Source organism: Metarhizium album, assembly GCF_000804445.1.
Source record: "Metarhizium album ARSEF 1941 chromosome Unknown scaffold_4, whole genome shotgun sequence".
Taxonomy (NCBI): Eukaryota; Fungi; Ascomycota; class Sordariomycetes; order Hypocreales; family Clavicipitaceae; genus Metarhizium; species Metarhizium album.
Genome location: NW_024467578.1, coordinates 111,277 through 128,403, shown reverse-complemented (window position 1 = coordinate 128,403; position 17,127 = coordinate 111,277). Strand labels below are relative to the sequence as shown.

General features: G+C 52.9%; 4 protein-coding genes across 4 annotated transcripts; 3 read left to right on the top strand and 1 right to left on the bottom strand.

Moving 5' to 3' along the window:
* Positions 1 to 313: 313 nt before the first annotated feature.
* MAM_02325 (50S ribosomal subunit L30) lies at positions 314 to 1,452 on the top strand (the record flags this gene model as incomplete). Its single annotated transcript, XM_040821124.1, has 2 exons — positions 314 to 1,057; positions 1,159 to 1,452. 2 exons carry the CDS (start codon positions 314 to 316, stop codon positions 1,450 to 1,452), a joined length of 1,038 nt encoding a protein of 345 aa, XP_040680538.1.
* Positions 1,453 to 1,875: 423 nt separating this feature from the next.
* Positions 1,876 to 5,679, bottom strand: MAM_02324 (RecF/RecN/SMC; the record flags this gene model as incomplete). The annotated part of the gene is made up of 4 exons (XM_040821123.1): positions 1,876 to 2,174; positions 2,247 to 2,682; positions 2,754 to 5,580; positions 5,642 to 5,679. 4 exons carry the CDS (start codon positions 5,677 to 5,679, stop codon positions 1,876 to 1,878), a joined length of 3,600 nt encoding a protein of 1,199 aa, XP_040680537.1.
* A 3,382-nt stretch (positions 5,680 to 9,061) lies between these two features.
* MAM_02323 (uncharacterized protein) lies at positions 9,062 to 14,743 on the top strand (the record flags this gene model as incomplete). Its single annotated transcript, XM_040821122.1, has 1 exon — positions 9,062 to 14,743. One exon carries the CDS (start codon positions 9,062 to 9,064, stop codon positions 14,741 to 14,743), a length of 5,682 nt encoding a protein of 1,893 aa, XP_040680536.1.
* Positions 14,744 to 15,199: 456 nt separating this feature from the next.
* MAM_02322 (Hsp90 co-chaperone Cdc37) lies at positions 15,200 to 16,809 on the top strand (the record flags this gene model as incomplete). Its single annotated transcript, XM_040821121.1, has 3 exons — positions 15,200 to 15,223; positions 15,332 to 16,579; positions 16,672 to 16,809. The coding sequence occupies 3 exons, from the start codon at positions 15,200 to 15,202 to the stop codon at positions 16,807 to 16,809; spliced, it is 1,410 nt and encodes a 469-aa protein (XP_040680535.1).
* Positions 16,810 to 17,127: the final 318 nt, after the last annotated feature.

The window sequence follows — 17,127 nt, the reverse complement described above, 5'->3', positions numbered from 1 at the left end:
GGCAGAAGCTTCCTGCCTCAGGCATTAACGAATGCTGTGGCCGTGCTACCGGGGTCCAAGAACAAGCTTGGGTTCATGACTAACCCGCCCGCCTATCCGGGTACGTAGCTAAGCCGGGCCAGGAGCTGTGTGCAAAAGGTCCGGAAAAAAAAAGGTACGAGACCTCAACCGACGCGCCTGTTCGACATCTTGAAAATTTCCTGGCCACCCCAAGCCCGGGGCAAAGTCATCGTGATCATGACTGCGTCAAGTAGGGGCCGGCGTGCACTTCAAGGCGCCTTGTCAGGTTAGAAACCCATCCCAGTTCCAAGTCATGTGCATCAATCAAATTGGGCAGCAGCACCCTACTCCGGACCCAGGAAAACTAACCTCAGACGACACCACAGCCTCCCCAGGAAAAGTTTGCTCAAGATGCGCCACGAGTGCCCAAATCGCCGCGCGCTTCTACTCCTCCACCACGGCCGCGACGGCCAATCTGCCTCCAGATGCGCCGGCGTCCTCCCCCGCGCGAGCAAGCCCTCCGTACGATGTGCGGTCCGGCCTCATCCTCACGCGCCCTCCTCTTCTGACACGGAAGCTTCACCCTTTCGAGAACGCCTTCTTCTTCTACCAGAAGCGTCTGGAGGAGCGGCTCAACACGCCTTTCATCACCAGCATCTATTTCAAGCCCGACACCGCGCGACGCTTGGACTGGAGTCTCAAGGTCGGCGAGCGCCAGGGCACCGTGGCCAAGGACATCGGCGTGTATAACGGCAAGGGCTCGAAAGCGTGGGATGACGAGCTCAAGGTCGGCGATCAGCTCAGCAGCCAGGAGAGCCTTCTGAACAGTCTCCTCAAGGATGCAGAGGCCCGCGTCAGCGACGACGCCGAGGTCATCGCCCCGGAGGACGTGGTCCCTGTGGAGAGGCCCTTGGAGAGGGAGACCGAGGCCGATAAGAAGGGCGACGTGAAGAGACTTGACAGACAGCTTGACAGGACGCTGTACTTGGTTGTCAAGGGAACAGACGGGTGGATGTTTCCGGCTGATGCTGTTTCTAGGGACGAGAACCTGCACGAGGTACGTTTCGTTTTTAAAAGGGAAAAAAAAAAAAAACACCCACACACATGAGACCTGACGGGACCGTATGGCGTGACGCTGTGTGCTAATGAACGAGCTAGGCCGCCCAAAGAGTCTTGGACCAAGCTGCCGGTGTAAACATGAATACGTGGATCGTCAGCCGCGTCCCCGTTGCCCACGTCGTCGAACAACCCGTCCAGGGAGCCGATGGCACTCTTCAGACCCGCGGCCAAAAGACGTTTTTTCTCAAGGGAAGAATCATGGCTGGCCAGGCTAACTTGAAAGGGAACCCGTTCGGATACACCGACTTCAAATGGTTGACAAGGGAAGAGTTGCAAAACGAGCTGTCGCCTGAATACTTCCGTGGTGTGCGAAACATGATGTCGGACAGGTGAACAAAGAGCAAGGGCATACGCCACTTTAAAAGATATGACGACTTCACTGGCGGAAGTTGGAAAAAATTACATACAGCGCGCCTGCTCAGATGGCGTATCTTGTAAAATTACATTGTAAACATCTTTGTACAGCATGTCAAAACAATCAACGGCCTCGTTTTCCAATCCCATGCAGATTTCACTCGTCTTTGCCTCCGTCGCCTCAAGTGCGATTCTTTGCACCGTCGTATGACCAAGACACACATACACGCACCAGCCGTTACGAGCACGCAGCATAAGCTTAATTGCACTTTCCCAGGTGGTTTCCCCAACGCCCCAACTCCGCAACTTGTCCTGATATATTTGATGCAAGCGAACACAACCCGCCCCCCAGCCCCCCAGCCGTTCTCCTGATTACCCCGACGAGCCACTCGTTTGCAACGTTCACACAGGCTTGGCTTGCCCTTCAACGAAGTTCAGGGCGTCTTCTTCGCTGTAGCAGTTGATGGAGCTTGTCTTGTTGTGGAACGTCACACCGTAACACTTGTCTGCCACATGGACAATTTCAGGTCGGAACGTGGTGCAAATGAATTGGGTGCCGGCTTCGTTGGAAATGGATTTCAACAAAGCCGCAACGGCGGTACGGTATTGGGCGTCTAGGTTTGCATCTACCTCGTCAAAGATGACCATGGGACTGCTCTCAGTCTGTTGGAGGGCAAAGATGAGACAAAGAGCACATAAGCCTAGTGGTAGGCGGTTAGTTGGTGTGCGTTTTTTTTTTTTCATTGCATGTCCACAGAAAGGTAGTCACTCACTCTTCTGTCCACCGCTGAGCTGTTGAATTCTCTGCTGTTCATCCAGGTGCTTGGAGTTGAACGAAACGCTGATCCCTACGCCGGTGTAGTTTTCCACACTGCCGCGTGCTTCTTCGTCTGACTCCTCGGGCTCCTGGCGCCGATCGGCTCTTCTCTGGATGACCAGACGTCCATGGCCAGCGGGAACCAGCTTTCCAAAGATGGTCGCAAACTCTTTCGAGACCTGCTTGAAGGTCCGCTCAATGGCCTCATCTTTACGCCGATCCAGGTGCTCGACAAGCTCCTCGATAGAATCTTGTGAGGCATCCAATTCCTTTCGTCGCTTCATGAGTTGGTCTTGCTGCGTCGTAAAGTTGTTATACTGCTCAAAGGCCTTCTTGTTGACGTGCTTGTATTTCTTCAGAGCTTCATTGACCCGCTTCAGTTTGTTGGTGATCTACTCGCTCATCAGCATCGTGCAACACAGCCGCGCTGGTGCGATATTTTGCGTTGTTTGACCAAACTCACCGTGGTGGCTTCCATATTCTCGTATTTATCGAATGCTTCTTCTGGAAGCACTCCCAGCTCTCTGATGTTCTTGGCGCATTCGGCAGCCTGGGTGGTGAGAAGAGCCTTTCTTTGCATCGCCTTCTCCATCCTCTTCTGCTGCTTCTCTATTCTTGAGGAGAGTTCGTTTTGTCGTTGCTCTCTCTCAGACTTCTCCCCGCCAAGTTCATCAATCCGGCCAACAAGCTGTTCTATCTTCCCTTCAGTCTCCTGGAGATTGGCTTCAACGGTGCGAAGCGACGTTTGAGCCTTCTTCAACTCGCGTTGCGCCTCTTTCATGCCTCCAGCTGACCCACCAGAGGTCGAGTTCTCGAAGGCCTGGCTGCTCAACTGATCCAGCTTCAGCTGGAGATTTTGGCGCAAATCCACCTCGAGGAATTGCTTTCTCCTCTCGAGTTCTCTTCGCTGATTGCTCAGGTCGTTCCACTGTTTTTGCAACTGTTGTGAGACGCTACTCAGTCGCTCCAGCTCTAGTTCTTCCGCAGGGGTAATGTTCTTCTTGAATTCGGTGCCTATTTCAGCTTCGTGAGCTGCAATTTCTTCCAAAAACCCGTTGAGGTTTTTGTCCACCAAATCCCGACGGACTGAAGCAGCGTCGAGACGGGACCTCTCGTTCTCAACATGGGCAGACTTGTTTCGCAGCTCGTGCTTCAGTGGCTCAAAACCGTCGTCAGCTTGGCGTAGTCGCTGCTCCAGCTTTTGAAGTTCTGACATGGCACCTGTGATCTCTTGATCTTTGAGCTCAATCTGTCGGCGCAGGTCCCGGGATTGTGCTATTAGATTATCATATTCCCGTCGCCACTTGTTCGCGGAATGCACGGCTTCCAAGCGTGACTTGCGGGGATCAATGTAACCACCAGTCATCGCACCTCGCTTGTTAGTGGTATCACCTTCAGCCGTGATGCCGTCTACCCCGTGGCTTCGGGCATACTGAGAAGCCACAGCCAAGTTGACACAGACGACAGTCTTGCCAAACACTTGCTGGAATGCCTTTTCATATTTTTCATCATACTGGATCTTGCTTATCAAGGGCACGGCGTCACTAGAGCGCGGAAGAGTTATTTGTCGAGGTCGTAGTTGGGCCAACGGCATGAAGGTAACTCGACCGCCACGTTGCTTAAACAGAAGATCGGCCAAGTATGTCGCAGTATCGGCGTTATCAACGACGTAGTGAAATAGGCTAGCACCCGCGGTCTGTTCAACGGGTAGTCGGTACGCTTCATTCACCTCGAGCAGGTCGGCGAGTGTTCCGTATGCGCCGGGAATATCTTTCTCTGCCTTGAGGCGACGAATAAAGGCTAGCCCGCGGGCTGTTGCACCATCGATGGTGTGGGACATTTCCCTTTCAGCTTGGTCCTTCTCCTGGCGGGCGTTGGCAATGACAGAATTCAGCTTGTCTTCTTCGCGACGAATAAGCTTCCGCTCGTCATTCAACTTATCCAGATGGGCCCTGGCCTGCGTCGCTTCTTCTGCCAGCCGGACTCGGTCGCCACTCCAATTGCCGAGACGGGACCGCAAGTCGGCCACCTCCCTCTCCATCAGTTCGATGGATTTTCGGATCCTAGCAACTTCTTCTTCGGCTTCCAGCTTGTTGGCCTTTTGGGCGCTCATTGTCATGTTTAACTCTTCAATCTCAGACTTCAACCAAGTGTCGCGCTCCGACTTGTTCTTAAATCGCGAACCGCGACTTTGTTTGGCGAAGAGTCGCGTCCGTGATGCTTCAGCCGTATCCAGTTGCTTTCTCACGTCATTCTCTTGCTGTTTCCTCTTGGTGTACCCAGGCAGAATATCGTCCAGCTCCCTTTTTTTCTGTGCCATCTCCGCTTGGACTGATTGCAGTTCGGCTTCGTGTTGCGAACGAGCTTGTTCCAGAGCAGACTGCCCATCTTTCAGGTTCTTCACTTTGAGCTCCACCTTGGCCAGAGCCTTGGCGCCATCTCGCCTATCTTCTTCGTGTTGGCGACGATCGATCTCGAGGAGCTCCAACTCTCGTTGCAGGCCATGGATCTCGACATCCAGGTTTGCAATGGCCTTCTCCCCTTTTAGAAATTCTGAGCGGCTTGAGTCGCTGGTATCTAGGCCATCCTGTCTAGCGTTATCAATGTCCTCCAGAGCAGACTGAATTGTCACCTGCTCCCGATGATGGTACGCATATTCAAGGCATCGCCTCTCCCTGTCCTTGTCTTGGAAGCCTCGCAGTTCTTCCTTTTCTTCCTCTAGTTCACTCAACCGCTCCTTGATATATTCCAGTAGTTCGTCGATTTTTTCTCGCTTGTTGTTAGTCTCGTTCATGATTTTGAGTGACTCGGCGCGGCGTGCTTCGTACACGTGAGTACCGGCAACTTCTTTGAGCAAATTCAGTCTGTCGGACTCCTTCATGTTGGTCAATGCCGTGACACGACCTTGTGGGACAATGTAGTATGGGTTCGAGCGTGAAAAACCCGCGGCCTCGAGGAGGTTCATCACATCCGTCTTGGTCACTACCTTGCGGTCTACAGAGTACTCGTCCTTCTTGAGTCCGATAGTTCGGCGCAAAACAACTTCCTTGTTGCCTGTGGGGAAGCGATCGTCGCTGTTGTCAAAAATAATCTCGACGTACGCAGACATGACTGCAGAGCCCGAGCCTTCATGGAGCAGGCCCTGGCGTTCTTCGCGACTCATCTGGGTGTATGCATCACTCAGGACAAATCGCATCGCCGCGAAAAAGTTACTCTTTCCGGAGCCATTGCGGCCAACGATGACGTTCGTCTTGGGCGAGAAGGGTTCGATGACAGTCTGCTCCTTGTAGCTGTCGCGGGGTTAGAGCAATGCGGTGCATGTTTGCGCAGACAGGGGGCGGCGAAGCGTACCTCTTGAAGCCCTGGATAATGATCTGCTTGATATACATGGTGGCCTGCGCTGGCGCTGACGCGCAACATGCGAGGGACCGGGGAGCTACAGTTTGAACTTGGCCCTGAATTTCGTCGTGATGGAGGGAGGTCGTCGTATCAGTGCGTGCGGTGCGACGCGTCTCTCGCCCGTCGCGATTTAGCAAGCAGCGGGAGGTCGCGTTGAGGGACTGTGGGTGTGTGTGTGTGATGCCTAAGGCCAACATTCTTGTTCGGCACCCTATACCCTTGTAGTTATCAGCCATCCTACTTCGGTACTTGGCTTTCTGCTGCGCGACTCCCGCTGTCGGTAGTTCTGATTTCAAATTACATAATAACTACCAGTAATGGCGTTGGTACACACATATCTTTGTGGTAACGTCAGGGTTACTGGAGAGTGGCAGCCTGGTATACGTACATTGCGTTGGGTGTGCAGAATGGCAGGCGTCGATGTCGCAGGAGGGGAACCAGGGAGGGTGCAGTTACAAAGGGCACAGAGGTGACACAAACATGCACCCGAATAAACGGTAAAGAAGGCTCCCAGACGAAGGAAACCAAAGAAACATAAGCCGTCCACTGCAAACAGCGTGATTGCTTGCTCGTCGTGCGCCCCAGCTCGGCAGTTGGGGCCAGGACCCGCTCAGTGATATTGATGTTGCAGTGCGCCATGGTACGGAGTATGGCTTGCAGAGTATACTAGGTAAGTTTGAGTGTTTCCTGTTGTTGCCTTTCCCACGCAGGGTCGATGAAGTGGCTGTTTTTGTCTCCGGTGCCAGAATCCCATGGCTGTGGGTAACCCGATCGACGCTCAGATGGCGGTTTCACCGAGAGACCATCTCGAACATGGTGTGGCAGATGTGATGGGATGTGCTGACGAGAAAAGGCATTTAATGTCTAGGTTTCGTGCTCAAACGCGGCCCTCAATGATAAAACAAGGCCCCGTTGGACTCTCTGTGATATCGGAGCGAAAGAAAGGAACGTTGGCCATGGCCAGTCTCGGTAAGAGGACTGACGTCTGGTCAAAAGGCCACCACAGGGCGCATACCTTGTTGCCTCTGGGTACACACGTGTGAGCGGCACGATTCAAGTCTGCCCCAGACATCGAATGGATAGGGATAACGCGTGTCTCGCCTACATTTTCCCAATACGTGTGCCCGAGGCAGAAACACTACGCACTCGGTACGAGCATTTCTCTCCATGACGATGGCTTGCTAGCCCAGATAGCCGATTACAGGCACCTCGTACCAGAAGTAGGGCATACGGAGCACGATTGGGAGCGTCAATCCTTCAGGAAAGGGAGACAGCAAGTTGAAGTGCGCATTGAAGGGTCCAGAAGCCGTGATTCAGCCCCCCGGGCACCCCCATTCCTTGCCAGAGCCGCCAGGCTGGCCAGAAATCCTGCATGTACTCCTACTCCGTACGCCATAGTACACGGTTCAACTGTTCCACGACAAAGATCACAAATACGTGGGCAGGTATGTAATACTCCGAAGGAGTCCACCGCGCATCAGTACGTACTCCGTGGATTGGCCACGTGCGTATGACGCAGACTGTCAGGGACTCAGGGCAAATGTATCAGGAGCGGACAAGCCCACCGGGATGGAAACAGACTGAGTGTACTTTGTAACCGTGGTGGTTAAGATGATTTCCGATGCGAGCGGGTTAACTTGTGTTGATGTCTGGCGTGTTTGATGCGGCCAGGTGTCACAATCTCGGGGGTCCAAAGAATGGGCGAATGGGAAGTGGGCGGCTGGGAAGAGATTTATTAGTAGTATTGTTATTGTTTGTTATTATTATCACTATTATCTTTATCATTGTTAATTTTTTTTTCTTTTTTTTCCTTTTTAAAGAAAAAAACCTCAACAGAAAAATTTCGTGCAAGGGAACGAGGAGCACCTGCAAACCCAGTCGGCGAACGCAGCAAGACTTTGCACGACTAGGCGGAAGAATTAAAATAAGAAACCAGACCCAAAATACCCGAAATGATGCCCATGCAGCGATAGCAACTAATAAACCAAACACTTTCTGCCTGCAGGGCGTGCGTGCCCTCCTCCCTGGATGGTCCGTTATAACTACATATGCACGGGATGGGTACGGGAGAGCACATGTATTACTCATGCATGTACTCCGTACAAAACCGGGCTACCAAGATGCTCGAGACTTTTGAAAAAAAAAAAAAACAGATGCAGAACGTGATGAACGAAGCATCGAACCTCGTGGATGATGCGGCACTCCGAACTCTACGTGAACCGGAAGAGGCTGCGCACGCACACGAATAAGTCTCTGGTCCCAGCGTCCAGGTTGCGTGCTGGCTGCAGAGCCAGACAGTACTATTAGTGAGACGTACAGTACGGGCAAGACGGAGGAGTGATTCCGTGAGGCATAAATGATCCGCACGGTGCCTACTTGTGACCTAGGGTGGGCTTGAAGCTAGGCGTCAGTTGGGTTGGACCCCCAAGTTTCACTGCCAGGAGCACTTGTACTCCGTGAACCCTACAGTGCGGAGGGCTTGGGAATTTGGCTGGGTGGAACCCGCTGCTCGAGCAAAACGGGGCTGGCCACACCAGGAGGGAGATTAAGCGAAACGCAGCGCCAGAAACCGTTGGTTGGCGTGCTGGGCGGCGCGTGCTGGCGTGTATAAAAGTACAGGACACACATTATACAAAGACCGGGCCTGCCCTCCACTCGATTTCTCCCGCGCCGTCGCCTCCGTTCCCCAGAGCCGCCCAGCCGTCGTCAGGCAGCTCGTCCGCCAGCTCGTCCGCCAAGCCTGCTTACCTCCCTCTCCATCCACACCTGCACCGCCGCACCCGCCACACTGTCGATTCAGCGGATCGCCAGCTGCTGGCGCCGGGCTTCTTCATTGGCTCATTGGCTCTTCAACTGCTCACGACTGCAATTGCTCCGGTCGCGACTGCCTCACTAGCAGCCCACGACTCACAAATTATACATATAATGAATCCCTTTTCCCGGCAGTTTGGGAGCACATAGAAAGGCTGCATCCATCATACACATAGAGAGGGATTGAAGCATTGTACAGTCCCCTTGTCCCTTTCCGCCAATCGATACCTTCACTTTCATTCTAAACCTGGATTATATCCAGCGTGACCGCATACCACATGCCACTCCATATAGGAAAGTCACATTACGGGCGATCTGAACCAGCAGTATACCCAGCACATCCGGAGAAATTGTGCTGCAAGTGAACGACTTTCCGGCTGACCGTCAACCGTCGCCTCCGGGGGGGTGCAGTGCGAGGCCGATCGATTGTTCGGTAACTGCACCTCGATAGCGACGTGTCCAGGTGTTTTCACCAGCTGGCGCCATCGTCGGGGGCGGCTTGTTATACAATCCATTCAATGCTTTATTTGTCCGTCTCCTTCTTTACTGAAGCCCCACAAAATGGCATCTAGACTGGATAGGCTGGTGACTATCCTCGAGACGGGGAGCACCAAGCTTATACGAGAAACCGCCGTCAACCAGCTTGCCGACTGGCAAAAGCAACATCCCGATGAGCTTTTCAACCTATTATCTCGTGTCGTTCCCTACCTTCGCCACAAGGACTGGGAAACTCGCAGCACGGCCGCAAAGGCCATTGGCAGGATCGCCGAAAACGCGCCTCTGTATGACCCAAACGAGGAGGACGGTCCATCAGAGCCAAAGAAAGAAGAGAGTGGCGCCGAAAATGGGCACATAAAGAAAGAAGATGTTGACAAGGACAATCCTCAGATTGCGCATGGCCTCCTCAGGTTTGTATCACTCGATGTCGACTCAATCTTAACTAACGGCAGAGAGTTGCTTCGAGGAGGAGGTATAGAATACAGCCTGGCCTCGTTGGATCCCCAAGCGAGACTAGAACACCAAAAGAAAACGCTATTGGGCCGACTTGGCTTGTTGGGACGCAAATTTGAAGACGAGGAGATGCCTGTTGCTGCACAAAGCCAGTCACTGCCCATGACTCCCATAGACGGTCGAAATGGCAATGGACTTGCCCGAAGCGACAGCACATCTCAGAGTCAATGTGGAGAAGATTCGCAGCTTAGCTCAAGGCAACTCAATGTGTTGAAACGAAAACGAAAGAGAGAGGCTATGAAAGCCTCTCAAGGTAAAGGAGGATTCGGTGACCTGTCAATCCGACGGTCCACGACGGCAGGGTCGGAAGGTTTGATTGGAGACGAGACGCCCACTGCCGAAGGGGAGTCTAAAAAGAATGGCAAAATGAGCGATTACTTTAACCTTGACCGGCCAACTGATGTTGACGAAGACACCAAGGTTGTTAGCGAGTTCAAGGGCCCCGTTATCTCCATCAAATCAGAACTGGAGGTAGAAGATGCATTGGAGGGTTCTGAGTGGCCGTATGAACGACTATGCGACTTTCTCAAAATCGACCTTTTTGATCCGTCGTGGGAGACACGTCATGGTGCGGCCATGGGCCTGAGAGAAGTTATCAGGGTTCATGGTGGAGGAGCTGGGCGCGCTCGCGGAAAGGGCAGAAATGATAACGACTCACTCAACAACAAGTGGCTGGAAGATCTTGCCTGCCGACTTTGCTGCGTATTGATGCTTGACCGCTTCACCGACTACAGTTCGGACACCTCTGTGGCCCCCATTAGGGAGACCATTGGGCAGACTCTTGGTTCCGTCTTGAAGCATATACCCTCCAAGTCGGTTTACGATATCTACCGCATCCTACATCGCATCGTGATGCAGGAAGACCTTGAGTTGGAGCGCGCCGTTTGGGCTGTGCGTCATGGTGGCATGGTTGGTCTTCGATACGTGGTTGCTGTGAGAAAAGACCTCCTTCTGCAGGATGGTGACATGATTGATGGCATTGTACGGGCGGTCATGAAAGGGCTTGGGGATGCGGATGATGATGTCAGGTCTGTTAGCGCAGCCACGCTTATTCCCATGGCAAAAGAATTTGTCACGATGCGCCCGGATCAACTAGATGGTCTGACGAGTATTGTTTGGGAGAGTCTGTCGAACCTGGGTGACGACCTCAGCGCCAGCACCGGGCGTATCATGGACCTTCTCGCTACATTATGCGGTTTCCCGGAGGTACTCGAGGCTATGAAGGCATCAGCAGCCGAGGATGAAGAGCGGTCTTTTACTCTATTGGTCCCGCGCCTCTATCCCTTTCTCCGTCACACTATCACGTCGGTGCGGCTCGCTGTATTGAAGGCTTTGCTCACATTTGCCAACCTTGGCGACAACACTTCACACGGTTGGCTCAATGGCCGAATCCTAAGGCTCATCTTCCAAAACATTCTTGTCGAAAGAGACTTAGAAACGCTCAACACGTCATTAGAATTATGGGACGCCTTAGTGGGCAGCCTGGCGAAAAACCCTACAATCCTTGCAGATGAGTTTGCACCTCATATTGATCCCCTCATGGAGCTTACCTTGCACCCAATCGGCGTCTCTCGAAACCCTGTTCCGATGAATGCGACTTTATTCCAAAAACCCTCCGGCGGAACATATTCGGCACCAGGCATGATGCCGCCCGCTGGGCGACGACTGTCGTCTCCTGATGGCTCGGATAGAGCACCGAAAAGACGACGTAGGTCTACGAAGACAGAAGAGGCTGTTTCAACAGGAATGACTCACGATGTCGACGGTCATATGATGCAAGGTGATGTTGACTTGGTCGGCATGGATGTGCTAATCCGATCTCGTGTTTCCGCGGCTACCGCCATGGGCAAGATCATGTCTTTAGTTCCACCATCGAATCTCGATGATTTTGATGCCCTGCTGGTGCCCGGACTGACATCTGCCTTTTCCTCGACGCAGCTCAGTGCCTGCTTGGTCATTGACGAATTCGCCAAGAATTGCACAAGTTTAGACGAACCATTACGATATACCGAACAGCTGCAACGCATGGTTGAACTGGACAGGCCATCCTCATATAGAGACCTGGTCAATTTCGTGCAGCGGGCTAGGACGCAGTGCCAGCAGCTCATCCATCTGTTCCGTGACCATGGCAAAGTCTCACACGGCAAGCTTCCCGTACTTCCAGTCGTTGTACAAGGTGAGCCGGAAGCAGGACCAAGTGCCTTCTCAATCGCCACGGCAGAGAAGTGCGTCGGAGACGATTTCGAGAGATTGAAGAAGATAATGTCCCCTGGACAGCGCTTGATCGCCAGCCAGCAGCTTTCAGAGGCCAGAAATGTCGCCGTGACCGCTATCGAGGAAGCCAAGTCATTCAAAGCCGCCCGAGATACCAGAATAAAAGCTGGTGCGGCTTGCGCCATGGTTGCGATGAGACTTCTACCGAAGAGACCGAGCCCCTTGATCAAAGGCATTATGGACTCCGTCAAAGCAGAGGAAAATCAGCTACTTCAGACCAGGTCCTCTGCAACCATTTCCAGACTTGTCCAACTTTTTGCCGAGAAGGGTCGCAAGGGGCCTGCCGATAAAGTCGTTGCGAATCTTGTCAAGTTCTCGTGCGTTGAGGTTGCGGAGACCCCAGAATTCCCTGTCCATGCCACCAAAACTTCCTGTATCCTCTCCATGCAAAAGGACGAAGACCGGGTTGATCATCCGGATGCTGCGAAGTGGGCAAAGGAGGCCAAAGCCGCCAGGATCACGAGGCGTGGTGCAAAGGAGGCCCTTGAGATACTCTCAAAGGCTTACGGTGCAACACTCTTAGAAACAGTTCCCAGTCTCCAGAGTTTCATGGAAGAACCTTTGGTCAAAGCCTTCACAGGCGATCTCCCTGCCGAAGCAAGGGATCCCGAGAACGTTTATGGGCAGGAGATTGTCGACGCCATGTCCGTCATCCGAACCATGACACCGACGTTGGACGTTGCCTTGCATCCCTTTATTATGAAAATGCTACCGCTAGTCATCAAGGCTCTTCACTCGGAGCTCTCAGTGTTCCGATACATGGCAGCCAAGTGTCTTGCCACAATCTGTAGCGTCATTACAGTTGAAGGCATGACTGCTCTTGTTGAAAAGGTCCTCCCATCAATCAGCAACCCCTTGGATCTGAACTTCCGTCAGGGCGTCACGGAGGCCATTTATCACTTAATCGCAGTTATGGGGGATGCAATCTTGCCATATGTCATCTTCCTCATTGTGCCGGTTCTTGGGAGAATGAGCGACTCGGACAACGAAATTCGACTTATTGCAACCACGTCGTTTGCCACGCTGGTGAAGCTTGTCCCGCTGGAAGCAGGAATCCCTGATCCGCCGGGCCTGTCCGAAGAACTTCTCAAAGGCCGAGATCGAGAGAGAACTTTCATCGCTCAGCTGCTGGATCCTAAAAAGGTGGAACAGTTCAAGATCCCTGTCGCTATTAAAGCCGAACTGCGCTCCTATCAGCAAGAAGGTGTAAACTGGCTTCACTTCCTCAACAAGTATCACCTCCATGGCATTCTCTGTGATGACATGGGCTTAGGCAAGACTCTCCAGACGATTTGCATCGTGGCCAGCGATCACCACGAACGACAAGAGCAATTTGCCAAGACAGGCGCTGCTGATGTGAGGCGACTACCATCCCTTATTGTTTGCCCTCCCACTCTCTCCGGACACTGGCAGCAGGAAATTAGGACATATGCGCCCTTCCTTACAGTCACAGCTTACGTGGGACCGCCTGCTGAGCGAAAAACAATGAGAAATAACCTTGGGGAAACCGACATTGTAGTCACATCATATGACGTGTGCAGAAACGACACGGATATTTTGGACAAACATAGCTGGAATTACGTCGTTCTTGACGAGGGCCATCTGATCAAGAATCCCAAGGCGAAAATTACTCAGGCCGTGAAGAGGCTTGCGAGCAACCACCGCCTCATCCTCACCGGCACGCCGATTCAGAACAATGTTCTGGAGCTCTGGTCATTGTTTGACTTCCTCATGCCAGGCTTCCTTGGGGCCGAAAAGGTGTTTCTGGACCGTTTCGCCAAGCCAATCGCTGCCAGTCGTTTCAGCAAAGCATCGTCAAAGGAACAGGAAGCTGGCGCGCTGGCAATTGAGGCGCTCCACAAGCAAGTGCTGCCATTCTTGTTACGTCGGTTGAAGGAAGAAGTGTTGAACGATTTGCCGCCAAAGATTTTGCAAAACTACTACTGCGACCTTAGCGACTTGCAAAAGAAATTGTTTGAAGACTTCACTAAGAAGCAAGGCAAGAAGCTGCAGTCGGAGGCTGGTCGCGACGACAAGGAAGCAAAACAGCACATCTTCCAGGCCCTGCAATACATGCGGAAACTGTGCAACTCACCAGCTATGGTCATGAAACCAGGTACCCCGGCGTACGAGGACACACAGAAGATCCTGCAGAGGCAAGGGACGTCAGTTGAGGATCCGATTCATGCTCCCAAACTTACGGCCTTGAAAGATCTCTTGGTTGACTGTGGAATTGGTGGCGATGATGGGGATGCCAACGATCCTTTGTATCAACCGATCAAACCACACCGAGCGCTTATCTTTTGTCAAATGAAGGAAATGCTCGACATGGTTGAGAAGAAGGTTTTGAAGGAGCTTTTACCTTCGGTATCTCACCTTCGACTGGATGGATCTGTTGAAGCAAACAAGAGACAGGATATCGTCAACAAATTCAACAGCGATCCATCGTATGATGTGCTACTCTTGACGACTAGCGTTGGCGGCCTCGGATTGAATCTGACCGGTGCAGATACCGTCATTTTTGTTGAACATGACTGGAATCCACAGAAAGATTTGCAAGCCATGGATCGTGCGCACAGAATTGGACAAAAGAAGGTGGTCAATGTATATCGCCTGATCACGCGTGGCACCCTGGAGGAGAAAATCTTGAGCCTCCAACGGTTCAAGATTGACGTAGCATCGACAGTTGTCAATCAACAAAACGCAGGTTTGTCAACAATGGATACAGACCAGATTCTCGATCTTTTCAACCTGGGTGACTCTGGGCCCAACCTGATCTCTGATAAGCCGCAAAAGGACATGGACGGACGGGAGGAGGATATGGTGGATATTGAGACTGGTGATGTTTTGCGTCAGCCAGGTAAGAAGGCATGGCTGGATGATCTTGGTGAACTATGGGACAACAAGCAGTATGAGGAAAGCTTTGACCTGGACGACTTTATGAAGACCATGTCATGAGCTCATTTGACATACCGCCACTACCTTTTAGGAGACTTTCTTCCTCTTTAAACGGCAGGACGATACCGGAGCACCTGGACGTGATTTTTGGGAGCATTTGGACAAGCCTGGCGCACGCGGCTAGCGAGTGGATTTGGGCTTTGTACAGTACGTAGGTTTCAACACGGGAGAGACTTGCAGGACTATTTCCGTAGAGAAAAAAGCAATATGAGAGGTGAAGCCTCGGGCGTCGATACAAACAATGCAATGTTCACATGCTGAGAGAAGAGCTGGTGGGGGGGCGTGTCAAAGGAAACTAATTAAAGTTGCCCCACCGAGCTCCGGTTGCGAAGACATCTTCCACGTTCCATCGACGTCCTTCAGTGCGGGATCATCGACATTCGTGACTTTTGTTTGACAGCCAGGCCGCATACACTGCACTCTGACTGACCGGTCTGACTGGGACTCGCAGCCAAGATGCCCGTTGACTACAGCAAATGGGTACGCAGCAAAAGCTCCCAAACTGCAGTTGTTTCCCACGATTCAAATCCCCCTTCCCTGGATGACGCCATACTCCGCCTCTCTTACTGATGCTGAGGTGCCTCGCAGGACGCGCTGGAGCTCAGCGATGACTCGGATATCGAGGTCCATCCCAACGTAGACAAAAGATCCTTTATCCGTGCCAAGCAACACCAAATCCACCAAGATCGACAGCAACGCAAGCTCCAGATCGAAGCGTACAAGTACGAGCGGCTCATCCACGATGGCCTCTTGAAGCGCATCTCGTCCCTGCTGGCGTCGCTGAGGACGCATGCTTCCGAGGCTGCCGGCAGAAACCCTGGCGAGATGGCGTTCAAGGCTGTCATGGAAACGGCCGGTGACCCCAAGGACGACCAGGTTCCCCCACGACCCGAGGGACTGCACAGCGACGCTGGGGAGCCCAAAACGTACTCGCAGATGATGGCTGCGCTGTTGGACGAGGTCAACAAGGCGCTCGACGCCAAGGATCCCCAAGACCGGTATCAGGCCATGATTACGGAGCTCCAGGGACATGCGGACAAGATCGACAAGATGCAAAAGGAGCTTACGCCGAAACTCGACAAGCTTCTTCAAGAGGAGGGAAAGAAAATCACAAGCGCCGACATCCACACTGGATTCGACAGTTCACACGTTGCCAAGACGAAACCGTCTGAGAAGAAGGGTGCATCCACAGAGGTGGAACTCCTGAACCCCAATGCCCTGTCCTCCGACTCGCAGTCACGCAGTGACAAGGCAAAGGTCGATGAGGATGAGGAGGTGGAGGCTTCGCCCGCGGCCAAGAAGTTTGCACAGATTGGCTCTAATGACTACGCTGCCAGCCTGCAATACCTCTCGCAGAACCCGCAGATCTTGACGGAGAAGGAGACGGACGGCCTATTGGTGCTGGCTTTCGATGCGGCACTGGAAAAGAAGTACGACTATTCTCGTCAATGTGTCCACCAGGCGCTGCTATTGCAGTACTGCAGGCTTCTCGGGAAAGACGGGGTCCGTCTGTTCTTCCAGAGAGTCACAACCAAGGGTCACCAGGCGCAGACCGTGTTCTACGACGACGTCCGAGACACCTACACGCGCATTAAGAAGCGGGCACAGGAAATTATCGAACAGCGTGCCAAGGAACCCGAAGAGGGCGTCGAACAGATTCAGCTCCATGCCGTCGAGCCAGGGACGGTCATTCAAATCAAGGTGCCTGCTGCCCAAAGCCAGGACACGGCGGAAAAACGGGCCCGGGAAATTTTTGACGGTTTCAAGCCAGATATGAAGGAGGCCCTGGAGTCGGGGAGTCTGGATCAAGTGAACAAGGTGCTGGGTCAGATGAAGGTGGATGAGGCTGAGAAGTTGGTTGCACTGTTTGGAGAGGCAAGTTGGCGAAGCACCTTTGAGTGCAGGACGCGACTAACATTTTGTGGCAGGCAAACATCCTGAGTCTCGAGGAACAAATTATCGATGCCACGACAGAGGAAGGGCGAGAGCAGTTGAAGGAGCTGGAAGCGGCGGCCAAGGCAGGGGCAGAGGCCGAGGCCGAGGGACCGGTGGGAGACCCTGAATAAGATTCTGGGCTCGGGGTTACAATGATGCACGATGTTGATGTAGTGTTGACGTGTGCGCGTCTCTGATTGTCTGGACGGTGGTCAAGCCGCCTGCTGAGATTGAGGCAGCACGGTGACTCCCACCGCAGTTGTAGGCCAGTAAAATATACATTTATTAGTGCGGTCAGAGCTGGCAGGGCCAAGGTGGAGGAGGGGATGAATCCCTAGTCAATCGGGGCCGGTTTCGCCTTGAGTGTGTCTGTCGGCTTGGCTTTGTTCTGCCACCAGCTGACGGGCGGACGAGGCGAGGAGAAGGAGAGAGGCGAGAGGCGAGAGGCG